The sequence below is a fragment of the Procambarus clarkii genome, chromosome 93, assembly GCF_040958095.1.
Source record: "Procambarus clarkii isolate CNS0578487 chromosome 93, FALCON_Pclarkii_2.0, whole genome shotgun sequence".
NCBI classification, from domain to species: domain Eukaryota; kingdom Metazoa; phylum Arthropoda; class Malacostraca; order Decapoda; family Cambaridae; genus Procambarus; species Procambarus clarkii.
Genome location: NC_091242.1, coordinates 13,532,753 through 13,552,633, shown reverse-complemented (window position 1 = coordinate 13,552,633; position 19,881 = coordinate 13,532,753). Strand labels below are relative to the sequence as shown.

Sequence of the window (19,881 nt, the reverse complement as noted above, 5' to 3'; positions counted from 1 at the left end):
GAATCCCAAGCGCTGTCCACTCAGCCGTCAGGCCCCTTTACTGCATTGTCATCACAACGTCCCCACCATATTGATCCGATTTTAATATTAATTATGGTTAATAATTCTTAAACGCTTCAATCTCACCTCATTAAGGTTATTATCGACGTTGAATCAACGTCAATAATGATCAGCCAACAAAGATAACATTGACTGTTACTCGAACATTTTTTTGGCCACTGAGAGAGAAAAGGGTAAGAAGGAAGGGAGAACAGGAGGGAGGAAGAGAGGCAGAGACAAGAGGAGGGAGGAAGAGAGGGAGAGACAAGAGGAGGGAGAGAGGGAGAGACAAGAGGAGGGAGGGAGAGAGGACATGAAGGAGAGGGGTCCAGTCTCTAGCGTGAGTGCTGGCGCCGGTCAAGAACACATGACGTCTCTCTTGATACATTCCCAATTGTGTCGGTGTCGACCCCGGCGCCAAGATGAAAGTGGTACAGCCAAATTCCTCCCAGTGGAGTAGTGGGTCGCCCGGGGCCCCGCGCTGCTGAGGAGGCAAAACCACTTCTTTTTTTACGCAAATTGTCGAGGAGGAAGAAGAGGAGGAGGAGGAACCTGGTGGTGTGGGTAACGGACCTTTCCTCCAGATACCTGTCAAGGTGTTGACGACCAGGTAACGGCTCTTCCTCTTTAATTGCCTCCCCGCCTACCATCCCCCCCAGCCCACCTGCCACCCCGCCTACCACCCCACCCAACCCACCACCCCACCCAACCAGCCCACCTGCCACCCCGCCTACCATGGGGTTACTTGACATCATTCCTGTCAAATGACACCCCAAACAAGTATTTGTTTTTGACTAGTTAAACCGCGCAAGACCATCTTGGTGTCGTAGTTGACCGCAATCAACCATCTTGAGGTGTGAAGGCGGCACTGGCAGTGCCAGGCAGTGAGTTCTGCTCCGTCTCCTGTTTGGCTCCTCACGCCAGTGAAAGCGTTCGACATGCTCCTTGTAGAATGACGCCAACCCTGAAATTATGGGTGTAACACTTCTCTTGTTGATGCTGTTGTTCTTAGTGGTGGGTGTGGTGGGTGTAGGTGTGGTGGGTGTGGGTGTGGTGGGTGTAGGTGTGGTGGTGAGTGCTGTGGTGAGGTGTGGTAATACAAAACACACCACTGCAGTTTGGTGACTGTAACGTCATTGATCACTGTAACCCAAGTACCAGATGACCTTTGCTTCATTACATGGTGTGGTTGGCCAGGTTGGAACCTCTACACGCAGAACAGGGGCCAGATTCACGAAAGCACTTACGCAAGCACTTACGAACGTGTACATCTTTCGTCAATCTTTGACGGCTTTGGTTACATTTATTAAATAGTTTACAAGCATGAAAACTTGCCAATCAACTGTTATTATTGTTATAAACAGCCTCCTGGTGCTTCGGAGCTCATTAACTGTTTAATAATTGGAAACAAAGCCGCCAAAGATTGAGAAAAGATGTACAGGTTCGTAAGTGTTTGCGTAAGTGCTTTCGTGAATCTGGCCCCTGGTCGTTGACCTCAGGACACAATATGCTACATAATCTTATGCTGTCAGTATCATTATTAACATGATCATAATTAGTAAGAGTATTATTAAGAATAAAGTTAACAAAGATTACAATGTAATACTGACTTAAACCTTCTTCACTTGCTTGTGATATTTAAGCTTTTACTAAGTTTCCGTGTAAACAGGATACATGTACGTGGTGGCTGTATACCAGGATACATGTACCTGGTGGCTGTATACCAGGATACATGTACCTGGTGGCTGTATACCAGGATACATGTACCTGGTGGCTGTATACCAGGATACATGTACCTGGTGGCTGTATACCAGGATACATGTACCTGGTGGCTGTATACCAGGATACATGTACCTGGTGGCTGTATACCAGGATACATGTACCTGGTGGCTGTATACCAGGATACATGTACCTGGTGGCTGTATACCAGGATACATGTACCTGGTGGCTGTATAGCAGGATACATGTACCTGGTGGCTGTATACCAGGATACATGTACCGGTTGTACCCAGCAGGAGTATAAACAAAATAAACACAGCACACGGGCACAGATACCACAGCCCAGTTGATCACGAATATAATGAAGGGTGTTATCTACTGGATTCAGACCTGCTGGTAAATCCTCTTATAATGGTACTGGAAGGCCTGGAAGCCTAATGCTTAGGGAGTTATCTCCTGGTGTTGACTTCTCGCAACACCTTACTGTCTCCCCAGCCCTCGTGAGGCGTTACTACTACACCTGCAGCTGGCCCAGGGTGTAGCTCTTGTACACCTGCAGCTGGCCCAGGGTGTAGCTCTTGTACACCTGCAGCTGGCCCAGGGTGTAGCTCTTGTACACCTGCAGCTGGCCCAGGGTGTAGCTCTTGTACACCTGCAGCTGGTCCAGGGTGTAGCTCTTGTACACCTGCAGCTGGCCCAGGGTGTAGCTCTTGTACACCTGCAGCTGGCCCAGGGTGTAGCTCTTGTACACCTGGAGCTGGCCCAGGGTGTAGCTCTTGTACACCTGCAGCTGGTCCAGGGTGTAGCTCTTGTACACCTGCAGCTGGCCCAGGGTGTAGCTCTTGTACACCTGCAGCTGGTCCAGGGTGTAGCTCTTGTACACCTGCAGCTGGTCCAGGGTGTAGCTCTTGTACACCTGCAGCTGGTCCAGGGTGTAGCTCTTGTACACCTGCAGCTGGTCCAGGGTGCAGCTCTTGTACACCTGCAGCTGGCCCAGGGTGTAGCTCTTGTACACCTGCAGCTGGCCCAGGGTGTAGCTCTTGTACACCTGCAGCTGGTCCAGGGTGTAGCTCTTGTACACCTGCAGCTGGCCCAGGGTGTAGCTCTTGTACACCTGCAGCTGGCCCAGGGTGTAGCTCTTGTACACCTGCAGCTGGCCCAGGGTGTAGCTCTTGTACACCTGCAGCTGGCCCAGGGTGTAGCTCTTGTACACCTGCAGCTGGTCCAGGGTGTAGCTCTTGTACACCTGCAGCTGGCCCAGGGTGTAGCTCTTGTACACCTGCAGCTGGTCCAGGGTGTAGCTCTTGTACACCTGCAGCTGGCCCAGGGTGTAGCTCTTGTACACCTGCAGCTGGTCCAGGGTGTAGCTCTTGTACACAGCTGTTGTATACGGCTGTTGTACGCGGCCCGGCCCTGGGAGATGTAGAGGGTGTGGCACCCTGGCTGTCCTCCGGCCCTGGCAGAGGGTGAGGCACCCTGGCTGCCCTCCGGTCCTGGCAGAGGGTGTGGCACCCTGGCTGCCCTCCGGCCCTGGGAGAGGTGGAGGGTGTGGCACCCTGGCTGTCCTCCGGCCCTGGGAGATGGTGTGGCACCCTGGCTGTCCTCCGGCCCTGGGAGAGGTGGAGGGTGTGGCACCCTGGCTGTCCTCCGGCCCTGGCAGAGGGTGTGGCACCCTGGCTGTCCTCCGGCCCTGGGAGATGGTGTGGCACCCTGGCTGTCCTCCGGCCCTGGGAGAGGTGGAGGGTGTGGCACCCTGGCTGCCCTCCGGCCCTGGGTCAGGGTGTGGCACCCTAGCTGTCCTCCGGCCCTGGCAGAGGGTGTGGCACCCTGGCTGTCCTCCGGCCCTGGGAGAGGTGGAGGGTGTGGCACCCTGGCTGCCCACCGGCCCTGGGAGAGGTGGAGGGTGTGGCACCCTAGCTGTCCTCCGGCCCTGTGAGAGGTGGAGGGTGTGGCACCCTGGCTGCCCTCCGGCCCGGGGAGAGGTGGAGGGTGTGGCACCCTGGCTGCCCTCCGGCCCTGGGAGAGGTGGAGGGTGTGGCACCCTGGCTGCCCTCCGGCCCTGGGTCAGGGTGTGGCACCCTAGCTGTCCTCCGGCCCTGGGAGAGGTGGAGGGTGTGGCACCCTGGCTGCCCACCGGCCCTGGGAGAGGTGGAGGGTGTGGCACCCTAGCTGTCCTCCGGCCCTGTGAGAGGTGGAGGGTGTGGCACCCTGGCTGCCCTCCGGCCCGGGGAGAGGTGGAGGGTGTGGCACCCTGGCTGCCCTCCGGCCCGGGGAGAGGTGGAGGGTGTGGCACCCTGGCTGCCCTCCGGCCCTGGGACAGGGTGTGGCACCCTAGCTGTCCTCCGGCCCTGGGAGAGGTGGAGGGTGTGGCACCCTGGCTGCCCTCCGGCCTGGGGAGAGGTGGAGGGTGTGGCACCCTGGCTGCCCACCGGCCCTGGGAGAGGTGGAGAGTGTGGCACCCTGGCTGTCCTCCGGCCCTGGGAGAGGTGGAGGGTGTGGCACCCTGGCTGTCCTCCGGCCCTGGGAGAGGTGGAGGGTGTGGCACCCTGGCTGCCCTCCGGCCCTGGGACAGGGTGTGGCACCCTGGCTGGTGTTTGTCAAGGTATTGTGACCTGCGGGATTTTTATCTTCGTTTTCTTTTCTTTGTGACACATTTCCAAAGCGTTTTTGTCTTTGTCTTGGCGGAAATGAGGATGATCTGGGAGGTGGTATATTTGGCGCAATTTGTCAAGCTTGACGGGAACAATACCGTCGTGCTGGAAGTGGCGGGAAAGTTTTGGAGCGATATTTTTTTAATGCTTTAGCGCGAAGCATTTTTTTAGGGTTTATTGCCGAGGATTTTTTTGTTGTCGTCCTATTATTTATTTTTTAGCGGTAGAGCTCGAGCGTGGAATGAATTTTTGCCAGATTTTATTTTTTAAGTGCTGCTGAATTTTGACGGAAAAGTAAGAGTGCATACATTTTTGGCGGGAGAATTTGAGAGTGCGGATTTTTTTTTGTAAGAAATCTCGAGAGTAAAAGAAATTAACATGACTTTAAACCCTCTAGTGCGGACGGATGTTGACGGAAAACTTGTGTACATATCTCTTTTGGCGGGAAAACTTTGTTTACCTATTTGTTTTGGCGGGAAAACTTTGTTTACCTATTTGTTTTGGCGGGAAAACTTTGTTTACCTATTTGTTTTGGCGGGAAAACTTTGTTTACCTATTTGTTTTGGCGGGAAAACTTTGTTTACCTATTTGTTTTGGCGGGAAAACATGTGTTTCGGGCGGGAAATTTCTTTTTTGGGGGGATCCAGACGAAGTCATTGTGTCTGCGTCAGCGTAGAGAATTGTTGTAGGTGATCTGGAGGAAACTCGACCCCAGGTAATGACAACAACGCAGATAATGGCGGAAATGGAGATTAAAACGGAAACATCATCTGGCGTCTTGTGGTTGGTTAAGATTGTGCTAAACGACCATTGTTGTTGCTATAACTTTTGTTGTTTGAATCTGAGCTTATCACGGGGAAAAGTTTACAGCTGTTGGGAAGGGAATTGACAAGAAAAGTAGTTTTAATAAAGTATAAAGTATTATTGTATAAAATATACAAGTGTATGGATGATTAAAATATAAATTAAGTATTAAAAAGTGTATAAATGAATAAAATAGTGTACAAATAATATAATATAGATAACAGCGCTAATATTACAATAAATATTAAAATCTGTAATAGTAATGAAGGAAAATAAATACATTATTCAAAATTTTCTCATGGATCAAGTTATTGTGATCGCATTGTGCATTATCAACTATTTTGTAGTTTTGTGTAACTAAATGTTTCTTAAGGAAGATAGTAACTGGGGAGTGAAAGCTCATCATTATATGTACTCTGGTAGGCTTATAGTACATATGTAGCTACATATAAATCATTCAAGCCTGTGTTAAGAGTACTTACGTATGTATTATTCAAGCCAGTGTTATGTGTACTTACATCAGAATGTTTCATTCAAGCCTGTGGTATGTGTACTTACATATGTATCATTCAAGCCTGTGGTATGTGTACTTACATATGTATCATTCAAGCCTGTGGTATGTGTACTTACATATGTATCATTCAAGCCTGTGTTGTGTACTTGCATATGTATCATTCAAGCCTGTGGTATGTGTACTTACATATGTATCATTCAAGCCTGTGGTATGTGTACTTGCATATGTATCATTCAAGCCTGTGGTATGTGTACTTACATATGTATCATTCAAGCCTGTGGTATGTGTACTTACATATGTATCATTCAAGCCTGTGGTATGTGTACTTGCATATGTATTATCTAAACCTGTGTTATGTGTAATTTGTTTTTTTTTTCTCTGATGTATTTTTGTATCTAAATGTATTAAATATTAATGATGCACGTTTATACATCATACACCTGTGCTACTATTGTATACATGGATACACCGGCATGTATTATATCTAGTGTGCATGTATATCGAAGCTAAATTTTGTTTTTGTATGTTTACCATTGTATATATTCATTTACATATTAACATTCACCATGTATGTTAATACATGGATACCAGTCCCGATATGGTATATGAAAGTATGTATATGTATGCCATACGTTTCATTCTTGATCATTATTTATGTATAAAAATGGGAGGGAATTTATAGGACCAGACCAAAGTGAGACAAGCTAATTTTATTAAAATAATAACAAATCAATACATACATATTTGCCTTTGTAAATTTTTATGTTGCTATTGTATAATGCTGAAGTGAATTTGATCATCTCTGTACTTCCTGTACTTTTGCGTGCTGTATTTAGGGCGAATGTCTGGGAATAGGTCGGTTTCTTTTTAGGTATTAATGATTATGCTTTTATTACTTGACATTAATGGATTGTGACATCTTTGTTTTCTGTTTCTCTCTCTCTCTCTCTCCCTCTCTCTCTCTCTCTCTCTCTCTCTCTCTCTCTCTCTCTCTCTCTCTCTCTCTCTCTCTCTCTCTCTCTCTCTCTCTCTCTCTCTCTCTCCTACTCAAGAAATAGTACTAACCATCACACTATGCAAATGACTAATTATTGCTGTTATTCGCTTAGTTGAAGCTAAGATGTGTTGTTGCCTCCAGCAGGGGATGCGTGAGGGCCCTGGGAAGCCTCCGCCAGACAAGGATGAAGCCCCTAACAAAACCTCGTCCAGGAACCGGTTGGAGGAGGTCTTGGCGTACCCTGGACCCTATCCTCAGGTGAGTCTAAGGGTGCTTCTCGTCTGCCGAGTGGTGCAGTCCTTCTCCTATCCCCGGTTGAGGATTGCTCTAGCCAACTCTGTTGTGGTTGAGGATAGTTTATCCACTCTGTGTTCCAAGGTTGAGATAATCGTGTCCCCACGCGTCTGTAGGCTTGTTTAAGGATAGTCATATTCCCTTACTATTCTCCTAGGTAAGGATAGAACTCGTAGTTCAGTACAGACCTCTCCCTGGAGTCTGTATAGAGGCTAGACATATTTTGGAGCTCCGTGTAGTTAGTCGTATTTAAAAGATAAAGCGTAATATTTAACGATGGTCCTACAGTTTAAGGATAGTCAAATACTTGGACATGGTAGTCCTAATTGTAGGTTTATAAATCCTCAAACTCTAGAAATAGTCTTGGTGACGGATAGTTCCATCCACTTAAGGTTTCCAGCACACCCTCAAGTGTGTGGTCTCGGGACTGAGAGACTGAGAGACTGAGAGACTGAGAGACTGAGAGACTGAATGTCTGATGTCATGACAACCAGTCTCTTCTCTCCTGTGGTTTGTAGTGTTTGTTTTGGTCCGTGATGCCGAAGTCAAGGTCAGCTGTGCCTTAGTACTTTAGATGGTAGCCCAAGGCAGCCCAAGGTAGCCCAAGGTAGCCCAAGGTAGCCCAAGGTAGCCCAAGGTAGCCCAAGGTAGCCCAAGGCAGCCCAAGGCAGCCCAAGGTAGCCCAAGGTAGCCCAAGGTAGCCCAAGGCAGCCCAAGGCAGCCCAAGGTAGCCCAAGGCAGCCCAAGGTAGCCCAAGGCAGCCCAAGGTAGCCCAAGGTAGCCCAAGGCAACCCAAGGTAGCCCAAGGCAGCCCAAGGTAGCCCAAGGCAGCCCAAGGTAGCCCAAGGTAGCCCAAGGTAGCCCAAGGCAGCCCAAGGTAGCCCAAGGCAGCCCAAGGTAGCCCAAGGTAGCCCAAGGTAGCCCAAGGCAGCCCAAGGTAGCCCAAGGCAGCCCAAGGTAGCCCAAGGCAGCCCAATGTAGCCCAAGGTAGCCCAAGGCAGCCCAAGGCAGCCCAAGGCAGCCCAAGGTAGCCCAAGGCAGCCCAAGGCAGCCCAAGGTAGCCCAAGGCAGCCCAAGGCAGCCCAAGGTAGCCCAAGGCAGCCCAAGGTAGCCCAAGGTAGCCCAAGGTAGCCCAAGGCAGCCCAAGGCAGCCCAAGGCAGCCCAAGGTAGCCCAAGGCAGCCCAAGGTAGCCCAAGGCAGCCCAAGGTAGCCCAAGGCAGCCCAAGGCAGCCCAAGGCAGCCCAAGGTAGCCCAAGGTAGCCCAAAGCAGCCCAAGGCAGCCCAAGGTAGCCCAAGGCAGCCCAAGGTAGCCCAAGGTAGCCCAAGGCAGCCCAAGGCAGCCCAAGGCAGCCCAAGGCAGCCCAAGGCAGCCCAAGGCAGCCCAAGGTAGCCCAAGGTAGCCCAAGGCAGCCCAAGGTAGCCCAACGCAGCCCAAGGCAGCCCAAGGTAGCCCAAGGTAGCCCAAGGCAGCCCAAGGCAGCCCAAGGCAGCCCAAGGTAGCCCAAGGCAGCCCAACGCCGCCCAAGGCAGCCCAAGGTAGCCCAAGGCAGCCCAAGGTAGCCCAAGGTAGCCCAAGGCAGCCCAAGGTAGCCCAAGGCAGCCCAAGGCAGCCCAAGGCAGCCCAAGGCAGCCCAAGGCAGCCCAAGGTAGCCCAAGGCAGCCCAAGGTAGCCCAAGGTAGCCCAAGGCAGCCCAAGGTAGCCCAAGGCAGCCCAAGGTAGCCCAAGGTAGCCCAAGGTAGCCCAAGGCAGCCCAATGTAGCCCAAGGCAGCCAAAGGTAGCCCAAGGTAGCCCACGGTAGCCCAAGGTAGCCCAAGGTAGCCCAAGGCAACCCAAGGTAGCGCAAGGTAGCCCAAGGCAGCCCAAGGTAGCCCAAGGCAGCCCAAGGTAGCCCAAGGCAGCCCAAGGTAGCCCAAGGCAGCCCAAGGTAGCCCAAGGCAGCCCAAGGTAGCCCAAGGCAGCCCAAGGTAGCCCAAGGCAGCCCAAGGCAGCCCAAGGTAGCCCAAGGCAACCCAAGGCAGCCCAAGGTAGCCAAGATAGTTGGGTAGATAAGGCCAAGGGAGGAGAGCGTGAGAGTAGTTTTAGTAGATTGCAGTTACTTGGCATTAAGCGAAATAGTCTTAAAATTTTGAGCTATTCTTGCTTTTCAACCCTGAATCTTTTCAGTTAATTTTGTAACTTGTTGATTTTGATATGTTCATGTTAATATACAAACATATGTCAGCATACATAAATACATGCTATAAACAAAGGCCAAAAGTATTCAACACCCTCACAATATAAGACGACTGACCAATAGACACCTATGTGTTCACGAAGGAATTTGATAACAAAGGATAGGACTCCAGTTGTTATATCCGACGTAGGCACCGCTGATTGGGCAGCGGTGCCGACGGCGGACACCAACAGCCTGACTGAGCAGACCGTTAAGCAGAGGGCATTGATCCCTGGAACCAGCAGAAAACGGGCAGGTAGCTCAGCAGTCAGAGTAGTGTGAGAGCAGGTAACCGTATTTCACATTTGGCACACTACACAAAGGAAACTCACTACCATTACTCTTCCATTGAGAGAAAGCCGTTTGATTGTTCAATTTGTACTGAATACAGGACGCACTGAATGCGTTAATGGTGAGAGAGAAGAGGGAGAGAGAAGAGTGAGAAGAGGAGAGAGAAGAGTGAGAAGAGGAGAGAGAAGAGAGAGATGAGATAAGATAGAGAGAGACAGAGAGAGAGAGAGGGGGGGGGGGGGTAAGTATGTGATGAGAGTTAAGGAACACAGGCTACAGAGGTAGGGGTGAATGGTTGGTAGAGGGTGAGCAGCAGCAGCAGGAGGAGGAGGTGAGGCAGAGCTCGGCCCTCCACGGAACAAACAGGAGCAGGGAGCGTGCCTGGAGGTGGAGGCCGGAGGATGTGGTTGAGGGCCTCCACACGTGCTCACAAGCGCAGGCTCAAGCCAGGAAGGAATCAGGAAGAAGGAAGTACATTACGCCAAGGAGTACGGGGAGGTGGGGAGGTGGGGGGGGGGAGCGGAGAGGAGGAAGAAGTCGCCACCAAGGAGACCAAAGGTAGGAGAACAGGGATAGACGAATGTTAAGGGGGATAGAGAGGGATGGAATGATGAATAGATTGTGATATTAAAGTGATGGAATCAACAATTCTTTTCCTCCTTATGGAACACATCGTCGCCGTAACTAACAGGCGGACTGGTAACTCTCTCACGGCCAACAGTTATCAAACATTTATAGTTTTAAATTTTCAAAATTTTGCCCCGAGAGGTGAGTTTGTTGGGCAGCGGCACTCATCCTGTGAGTGGACACACCGTCATAGTGACAGTATTGGGCAGCGGCACTCATCCTGTGAGTGGACACACCGCCATAGTGACAGTATTGGGCAGCGCCACTCATCCTGTGAGTGGACACACCGTCATAGTGACAGTATTGGGCAGCGGCACTCATCCTGTGAGTGGACACACCGTCATAGTGACAGTATTGGGCAGCGGCACTCATCCTGTGAGTGAACACACCGTCATAGTGACAGTATTGGGCAGCGGCACTCATCCTGTGAGTGGACACACCGTCATAGTGACAGTATTGGGCAGCGTCACTCATCCTGTGAGTGGACACACCGCCATAGTGACAGTATTGGGCAGCGTCACTCATCCTGTGAGTGGACACACCGTCATAGTGACAGTATTGGGCAGCGGCACTCATCCTGTGAGTGAACACACCGTCATAGTGACAGTATTGGGCAGCGCCACTCATCCTGTGAGTGGACACACCGCCATAGTGACAGTATTGGGCAGCGGCACTCATCCTGTGAGTGGACACACCGTCATAGTGACAGTATTGGGCAGCGGCACTCATCCTGTGAGTGGACACACCGTCATAGTGACAGTATTGGGCAGCGGCACTCATCCTGTGAGTGGACACACCGTCATAGAAGCATGTACAACACTCCCCAATAGGAAGAAAACCCGCTGGGTTGTTCATGTGTGGCATCCTGTCACATTTATAGTATGATCTTCCCAGACCTCTACACCTGGCCTGAATGATGGTGACTTGGTTTGTTTATCAACTTGGAAACTTCACCACCCAAGGGTATTATTGCTAGAGCATATAGACAACTTCGTAGCGCTCCTGACTAGTACACCGTTTCATAAATGTAAACTAACCCACCGTCATGGAGATGTAAAGGTTTCGTAGGTGGGAGATTTGAGTGCTAGATAGCCCCTGGTACAGCGTAAATTAATGCAGCCTGTACTACTGGTAGGAACTACAGCAGTAGTATCTAGTTCAACCCGGCCTGTGTTCCCTCTCCTGCTCTCCCAATACTTGTCTATCTTGCTCTTCCATTTATCCCCCCCCCCTCTCCTTAATATCTCCCCTCCCCCACCCCCGCAAAAGCCTGGCCATATATTGTGTGTGTGTAAGTATGTATACTGTGTGTGTACTCACCTATTTGTGCTTATTTGTGCTTGCAGGATCGAGCATTGACTCTTGGATCCCGCCTTTCCAGCTATCGGTTGTTTACAGCAATGACTGTGTGTGTATGTATATATATATATATATATGTCGTACCTAGTAGTCAGAACGCACTTGTCAGCCTACTATGCAAGGCCCGATTTGCCCAATAAGCCAAGTTTTCATGAATTAATGTTTTTTCGTCTACCTAACCTAACCTAACCTAGCTTTTTTTGGCTACCTAACCTAACCTTACCTATAAATATAGGTTAGGTTAGGTTAGGTAGGGTTGGTTAGGTTCGGTCATATATCTACGTTAATTTTAACTCCAATAAAAAAAAATTGACCTCATACATAGAGAAAAGGGTTGCTTTATCATTTCATAAGAAAAAAATTATAGTAAATATATTAATTCAGGAAAACTTGGCTTATTAGGCAAATCGGGCCTTGAATAGTAGGCTGAGAAGTGAGTTCTGGCTACTAGGTACGACATATATATATATATATATATATATATATATATATATATATATATATATATATATATATATGTCGTACCTAATAGCCAGAACGCACTTCTCAGCCTACTATTCAAGGCCCGATTTGCCTAATAAGCCAAGTTTTCATGAATTAATGTTTTTTTGTCTACCTAACCTACCTAACCTAACCTAACCTAGCTTTTTTGGGCTACCTAACCTAACCTTACCTATAAATATTGGTTAGGTTAGGTTAGGTAGGGTTGGTTAGGTTCGGTCATATATCTACGTTAATTTTAACTCCAATAAAATAAAATTGACCTCATACATAGAGAAAAGGGTTGCTTTATCATTTCATAAGAAAAAAATTATAGTAAATATATTAATTCAGGAAAACTTGGCTTACTAGGCAAATCTGGCCTTGAATAGTAGGCTGAGAAGTGAGTTCTGGCTACTAGGTACGACATATATATATATATATATATATATATATATATATATGTCGTACCTAGTAGCCAGAACGCACTTCTCAGCCTAATATGCAAGGCCCGATTTGCCTAATAAGCCAAGTTTTTATGAATTAATGTTTTTTCGTTTACCTAACCTACCTAACCTAACCTAACCTAGCTTTTTCGGCTACCTAACCGAACCTAACCTATAAAGATAGGTTAGGTTAGGTTAGGTAGGGATGGTTAGATTTAGTGATATATCTACGTTAATTTTAACTCCAATAAAAAAAAATTGACCTCATACATAATGAAATCGGTAGCTTTATCATTTCATACGAAAAAAAATAGAGAAAATTTATTAATTCAAGAAAACTTGGCTTATTAGGCAAATCGGGCCTTGCATAGTAGGCTGACAAGTGCGTTCTGGCTATTAGGTACGACATATATATATATATATATATATATATATATATGTCGTACCTAGTAGCCAGAACGCACTTCTCAGCCTACTATGCAAGGCCTGATTTGCCTAATAAGCCAAGTTTCCTGAATTAATATATTTTCTCTATTTTTTTCTTATGATAAAGCTACCCATTTCATTATGTATGAGGTCAATTTTTTTTATTGGAGTTAAAATTAACGTAGATATATGGCCGAACCTAACCAACCCTACCTAACCTAACCTAACCTATCTTTATAGGTTAGGTTAAATTAGGTAGCAGAAAAAGTTAGGTTAGGTTAGGTTAGGTAGGTTACGTAGTCGAAAAAACATTAATTCAAGAAAACTTGGTTTATTAGGCAAATCGGGCCTTGCATAGTAGGCTGACAAGTGCGTTCTGACTACTAGGTACGACATATATATATATATATGCAGTATAACCACATATGAAAAATAGAAAATGCTTAACGCGTTTTCGGCTAATTCGCCTTCATCAGAGCAAAGTAGAAATCAAATTTCTAAATTGAAAGAAATTGAGTAGAAATTGTAGATTCTAAGTAGAAATTGATTTCTACTTTGCTCTGATGAAGGCGAATTAGCCGAAAACGCGTTAAGCATTTTCTATTTTTCATATGTGGTTATACTGCATACTTGGATCAGTGTTTTTGTGATCATTGTTGCATATATATATATATATATATATATATATATATATATATATATATATATATATATATATATATATATATATATATATATATATATATATATATATATATATATATATATATATTCACCTAGCACAACTAGGTGAACACATCACAAACAATGAACATATCATCGAACATTCTGGTTGATGAACTTATACATTTCTGCCTTTACAATTGCAGTATGACACCAGATTTACACACACATACTTTTCTGACTAGGCACACAGACATAAGTTGCCATAGACATATAGACAATTCAGCACAAACAAAATTACAATCCTAAAATATACATTTGATGGTGAACTACTAGTGAGAATGGTTGTTGTTGTTAGGTGGTGCTGCCCTCAAGCGGCACTTACTGGGACGAGCACACGACGGACGCCGACCACACCTACCTCACCTCCTCCTCCAACAACACCAAGTTTGAGACCGATGAGGCCGCCACCTACTACCGTCGCTACTTTCTTGGTAACGTAAGTACCTGATGCTTTACTTCTCTCGCCTCTCTAGCCTAGGCTAGGGGGTTAGGCTAGGCTATACCTAGTGAATATGTGTGGGGCTATAGTGGCACTGTGGGTATGTGTGGGGGGCTATAGTGGCACTGTGGGTGTGTGTGGGGGCTATAGTGGCACTGTGGGTGTGTGTGGGGGCTATAGTGGCACTGTGGGTGTGTGTGGGGGGCTATAGTGGCACTGTGGGTATGTGTGGGGGGCTATAGTGGCACTGTGGGTATGTGTGGGGGGCTATAGTGGCACTGTGGGTATGTGTGGGGGGCTATAGTGGCACTGTGGGTATGTGTGGGGGGCTATAGTGGCACTGTGGGTATGTGTGGGGGGCTATAGTGGCACTGTGGGTATGTGTGGGGGGCTATAGTGGCACTGTGGGTATGTGTGGGGGGCTATAGTGGCACTGTGGGTATGTGTGGGGGGCTATAGTGGCACTGTGAGTATGTGTGGGGGGGGGGCTATAGTGGCACTGTGGGTATGTGTGGGGGGGGCTATAGTGGCACTGTGGGTATGTGTGGGGGGCTATAGAGGCACTGTGGGTATGTGTGGGGGGGCTATAGTGGCACTGTGGGTATGTGTGGGGGGCTATAGTGGCACTGTGGGTATGTGTGGGGGGCTATAGTGGCACTGTGGGTATGTGTGGGGGGGCTATAGTGGCACTGTGGGTATGTGTGGGGGGGCTATAGTGGCACTGTGGGTATGTGTGGGGGGGCTATAGTGGCACTGTGGGTATGTGTGGGGGGGCTATAGTGGCACTGTAGGTATGTGTGGGGGGCTATAGCGGCACTGTGGGTATGTGTGGGGGGCTATAGTGGCACTGTGGGTATGTGTAGGGGGGCTATAGTGGCACTGTGGGTATGTGTGGGGGGGCTATAGTGGCACTGTGGGTATGTGTGGGGGGGCTATAGTGGCACTGTGGGTATGTGTGGGGGGCTATAGTGGCACTGTGGGTATGTGTGGGGGGGCTATAGTGGCACTGTGGGTGTGTGTGGGGGGGCTATAGTGGCACTGTGGGTATGTGTGGGGGGGCTATAGTGGCACTGTAGGTATGTGTGGGGGGCTATAGCGGCACTGTGGGTATGTGTGGGGGGCTATAGTGGCACTGTGGGTATGTGTAGGGGGGCTATAGTGGCACTGTGGGTATGTGTGGGGGGGCTATAGTGGCACTGTGGGTATGTGTGGGGGGGCTATAGTGGCACTGTGGGTATGTGTGGGGGGCTATAGTGGCACTGTGGGTATGTGTGGGGGGGCTATAGTGGCACTGTGGGTGTGTGTGGGGGGGCTATAGTGGCACTGTGGGTGTGTGTGGGGGGGCTATAGTGGCACTGTGGGTATGTGTGGGGGGGCTATAGTGGCACTGGGTATGTGTGGGGGGGCTATAGTGGCACTGTGGGTATGTGTGGGGGGGCTATAGTGGCACTGGGTATGTGTGGGGGGGGGGTATAGTGGCACTGTGGGTATGTGTGGGGGGGTATAGTGGCACTGTGGGTATGTGTAGGGGGCTATAGTGGCACTGTGGGTATGTGTGGGGGGCTATAGTGGCACTGTGGGTATGTGTGGGGGGGCTATAGTGGCACTGTGGGTATGTGTGGGGGGGCTATAGTGGCACTGTGGGTATGTGTGGGGGGGGCTATAGTGGCACTGTGGGTATGTGTGGGGGGGCTATAGTGGCACTGTGGGTATGTGTGGGGGGGCTATAGTGGCACTGTGGGTATGTGTGGGGGGCTATAGTGGCACTGTGGGTATGTGTGGGGGGGGCTATAGTGGCACTGTGGGTATGTGTGGGGGGCTATAGTGGCACTGTGGGTATGTGTGGGGGGCTATAGTGGCACTGTGGGTATGTGTGGGGGGCTATAGTGGCACTGTGGGTATGTGTGGGGGGCTATAGTGGCACTGTGGGTATGTGTGGGGGGGCTATAGTGGCACTGTGGGTATGTGTGGGGGGGCTATAGTGGCACTGTGGGTATGTGTGGGGGGCTATAGTGGCACTGTGGGTATGTGTGGGGGGGGCTATAGTGGCACTGTGGGTATGTGTAGGGGGGGCTATAGTGGCACTGTGGGTATGTGTAGGGGGGGGGCTATAGTGGCACTGTGGGTATGTGTGGGGGCTCAGGGAGATTAATGATTTTTACCAGTAGTTTACCTTAGCAGGGGTTGATGGGGGAGTGGTGGGGTTGATGGGGGAGTGGTGGGGTTGATGGGGGAGTGGTGGGGTTGAGTGGGAATGTTGGCCACCCTTGTCAACGGCCAGTGTCACAGTTGACCTGATATACCTTAACTTCCGGGGGAGGGGGGGGGGGCGCTCTGACACTACCCGTTGCTCTGTTGACTCAAACATGTTCCCTGGCACCCGTTATCTCCCCCTCTCCCTCGTATACATCCTCACACTCCACCAAGGTCGCCGGGCGTCCTACTCGACACGCACAGTGAAATATTCAAATGCATGTTGGAGAGTCTGAGCATCCTGATGTTGGGAGGCCGCGGGGCGTCGGTCCCATCCCTCCCTGCAGTACCAGCCAGAGGAAACTGAATAGGTTGGTGATTAAAAGAAAAAGATAACGCACAAATTAAATTGAAACAAAAATAAGAACATCAATAAAGATGTCCAATCCTCCTCCTGTTCCATCATACTTTACACTATTCTTCCCTCCTTCATTACGCTTCCTCCCCCCCCCCCCCTGGCTGTAGTACAGTAGTGTGGAGGTAGTGGGGGGGGGGGGCGGGGGGCGGCCCGAGGGGTTCCCAGCAGTAGCTAGGTCTCCCTGGAGTGATCAAAAAAATTTTTTTTTAATTTTGGCCCGAGGGGGCGAGTTTATTGGGCAGCGCCACTCATCCTGTGAGTGGAGTAATGTGCATTAATATTTTTCTCTCATTTTTTTTTTTGTTGAGAAAAGAGCATTGAGAGGCATGGGTGAAGGAAAGTATAGAAGTGGGAAATACAGTGAGAGTTATGAAAGCTGGCGGGCTGTCCGCCTTGCTGACACGATGTGTGGGTGTTGGTACATCGTATCAGCAAGACGGACACCTCGCCGGCTTTCGTAACTCTCACTGTATTTCCCACTAATAAACTTTCCTTCACCCATGCCTCCTCCATCTTCTTCACTCCAAAAAAAAAAAAAGGTAAGTCCTCCTTCATGTGCGAGCCCCACTACCTCCCAGTGGTCGTGTGCACCGGGGCGCTCCAGTGCTCAGCCCTGGCCATGACCACACTGGTACTCTTGGGGGGGGGGGGGAGGAGGGGAGAGAGGTCTAGTTCTTCACACACACGCAGGAATACCCAGCGCATAGATTCGAATCCTCATCACGGCTCATGTGGATTTCCTCTAGCTCTTTATTCCCCGCCAACCAGACCAGCTTTGCTGTACCTCATTCGGGTGGTGGTGGTGGTGGTGGGGGGGAAGGTGAGACAGGTGTGTGACATCCAGGTATGGGAGGGGGGGGTGTGCTAGACACCTGTTATGTTATAAACACCTGCAGCTTGTGTTGGCAGTGGTGGTGGCAGTGGTGCCGGTAATGGTAGGTGGGGATGGTAATATTAGTGGTAATAGTAAAAATAATTGCAGATACTAGTAGAAGTGATGGTCGTGGTGGTTGAGGTGATTGGCATTGTTGTGGAGGCTGTAGACGGGGGTGACTGGTTGTTGTATTAATGGTGGTAGTGAATGTGTTGCTGGTTGAAGTGGTTATGGTGGGGGTGAGTGCAGTGTTGAAGTTATGAGTAATTGGATGTGTGTTGTGGTAGTAATGATGGTGGGGGTTGTGTTTTAATGATCGTAGAATTAGTAATAATGGTTGTTGTAAGACCAGAAATGAGTGGTAGTGGTGGTAATATTTTTTGGTAGAGGTGAGGATGGTTGACGTATGGTAGAGGGTTAGTATTGTAGATATTGGTAGTAGTGGTGAGGGGGGGGGGAGGTGAGGGTGTGCGGATACAAGAGATGGTTCTAGGAGGGGGATGGTGGGGGGGGGGGGGGGGCACGTAATTACCATGAATCTAAAAATGTGCGCAATACTGTCCCTCACACACGTGTGTAGCCATGTACATGTGTGTTTGTTTACAGAAATCTATGAGAACTTGTGGAATTTAAATGCACGGAGGAGTTGTTGCCTCATTAAAATTCGAAAAGCAATGCACTTTTTCCTTAATTCTCTGACCACCAGCGCTTAATGTGGCCCCAAACTACCCAGTTATGTTACACCTCCACTGACGGACACGTGTTTCTTGACTGAACTATTCCCTGGGGCTGCCCCAGACCTGCCTCCAGGGGGGGCGCGGCAACTCTTGGAGACTTCCCATACAAAAACAGATATATCAGAGACAACTGCCCATCATTAAGGGAGTTCTCATTCCAGTACAACCCGTTCTCGCACTTTTAGTCAATATTGACTTATTAAATACGTGCATATGTGACATACTAAACATACTAGTTTACCTTGAAAAGCTTCATAGAAAACACCGACCTTACCTAACCTTCTTAGTATGTTAAGATAACCATCTTATTGCTTTGTAATTACAATTATTAATTAACCTATACCTTTAATAGGTTAAGTAGTAGTTGTAATTACAAAGGAATAAGATGCTTATCTTAACATACTAAGAAGGTTAGGTAAGGTCGGTGTTTTCTATGAAGCTTTTCAAGGTAAACTAGTATGTTTGTTTAGTATGTCACATATGCATGTATTTAAAAGTCAATATTGACTATACGAAAGTGCGAGGCAACACTTGGGGGTAAAGTGTGTAGATCCTCTCCTTGCTTCCTTCCCGCTGGAGAGGGTGTTCTTGTTAGTGTGTTGGTCTGCTTAATGTGTTCCGTGTTATGATGCCAGCGCAGGTGTTGTCGCAGGTGTTAAGAGTGCGTCACAACATGTGTGTGTAGGGTGTGCACAGCGCCTCGTTGCTGAGCGTGTCTGTAGGCTGTGTTTAACTTTGTATTAGTGGACTGCCTAATAAAAATAGAACAGAATATGAACAAATTCTAATTGTTACGACTAATAATAATAAGCAAGACCGTTAATGGTGAGGGGGGTGGGGGGTGGTAAAGGGACGTACTAACACGTGCGCTTGTTGTCTCAGGAACATTGGACGTAATGGTGTGGGGGGTGGGGGGTGGTAAAGGGACGTACTAACACGTGCGCTTGTTGTCTCAGGAACATTGGACGTACTTCGGGGAGGACGAAGTCCACGGGCCGGTGGTCCTCAGCCACAAGAGAGAGGTTATAAGTTCCCAAGAGAACCTCCGTGTCCTCCTGCGCCTCAAGACGGGCACACACCACGCCACTATTATCAACCTCGGGGACAACCCCACACCTGCCAAGATGGTCAAGGTAAGTCTCGACCCCATCCTTGGCCCCCCCATCCCTTCCCGCGCCTCACCCACCCCACCTCCAACCCTGTGCCTGTAAGCTGGTAAAGTCTCAACCACACCCTCACTCTTAATCACATCAACAACCTAACTATCAGAATTGCTCAAATCATGATAGTTCCCCAGACGGGCAGCAGTCCTGAATCACGCACCCTTCCTTCTCCAACAAGCACCAGCTTGGGCCAGTCTTAAGGTGAGGTCCAGCTCAAGCTTGACACCGCGTCTCCCATTTACCCCAACTCTAATTCCCCAATTATGAACTATTTCCATAAGTTTTAAGGAACTGTCATATTAATACAAACCAAATAGAGGTATTCGACTGTTAATGAACAAATTACCTGGCGGGATGTTCAAGGAAGGCCTCCTACCTCCTGCATCATTACTCGCTCCGGAATCCATATATTTATCCAGACATTAATCCTACCTCATCCTGGGACACTTCACAAAAGGTACACGTATCT

The 19,881-nt window shown here is 48.9% G+C and overlaps 1 protein-coding gene across 7 annotated transcripts in view; it reads left to right on the top strand.

The window, feature by feature from the left end:
• Positions 1-19,881, top strand: part of RapGAP1 (Rap GTPase activating protein 1) — a 171,634-nt gene that overhangs the window by 102,931 nt on the left and 48,822 nt on the right. For 4 of the 7 annotated variants that reach the window (XM_069319474.1, XM_069319473.1, XM_069319477.1 and 1 more), the window contains 3 exons: positions 6,866-6,982; positions 13,884-14,024; positions 19,206-19,382. In XM_069319474.1, coding sequence (XP_069175575.1) covers positions 6,866-6,982; positions 13,884-14,024; positions 19,206-19,382 — 435 coding nt within the window. The remainder of the gene's footprint in view (positions 1-6,865; positions 6,983-13,883; positions 14,025-19,205; positions 19,383-19,881) is intronic. The other 3 variants (XM_069319475.1, XM_069319478.1, XM_069319480.1) reach the window with 1 other exon arrangement.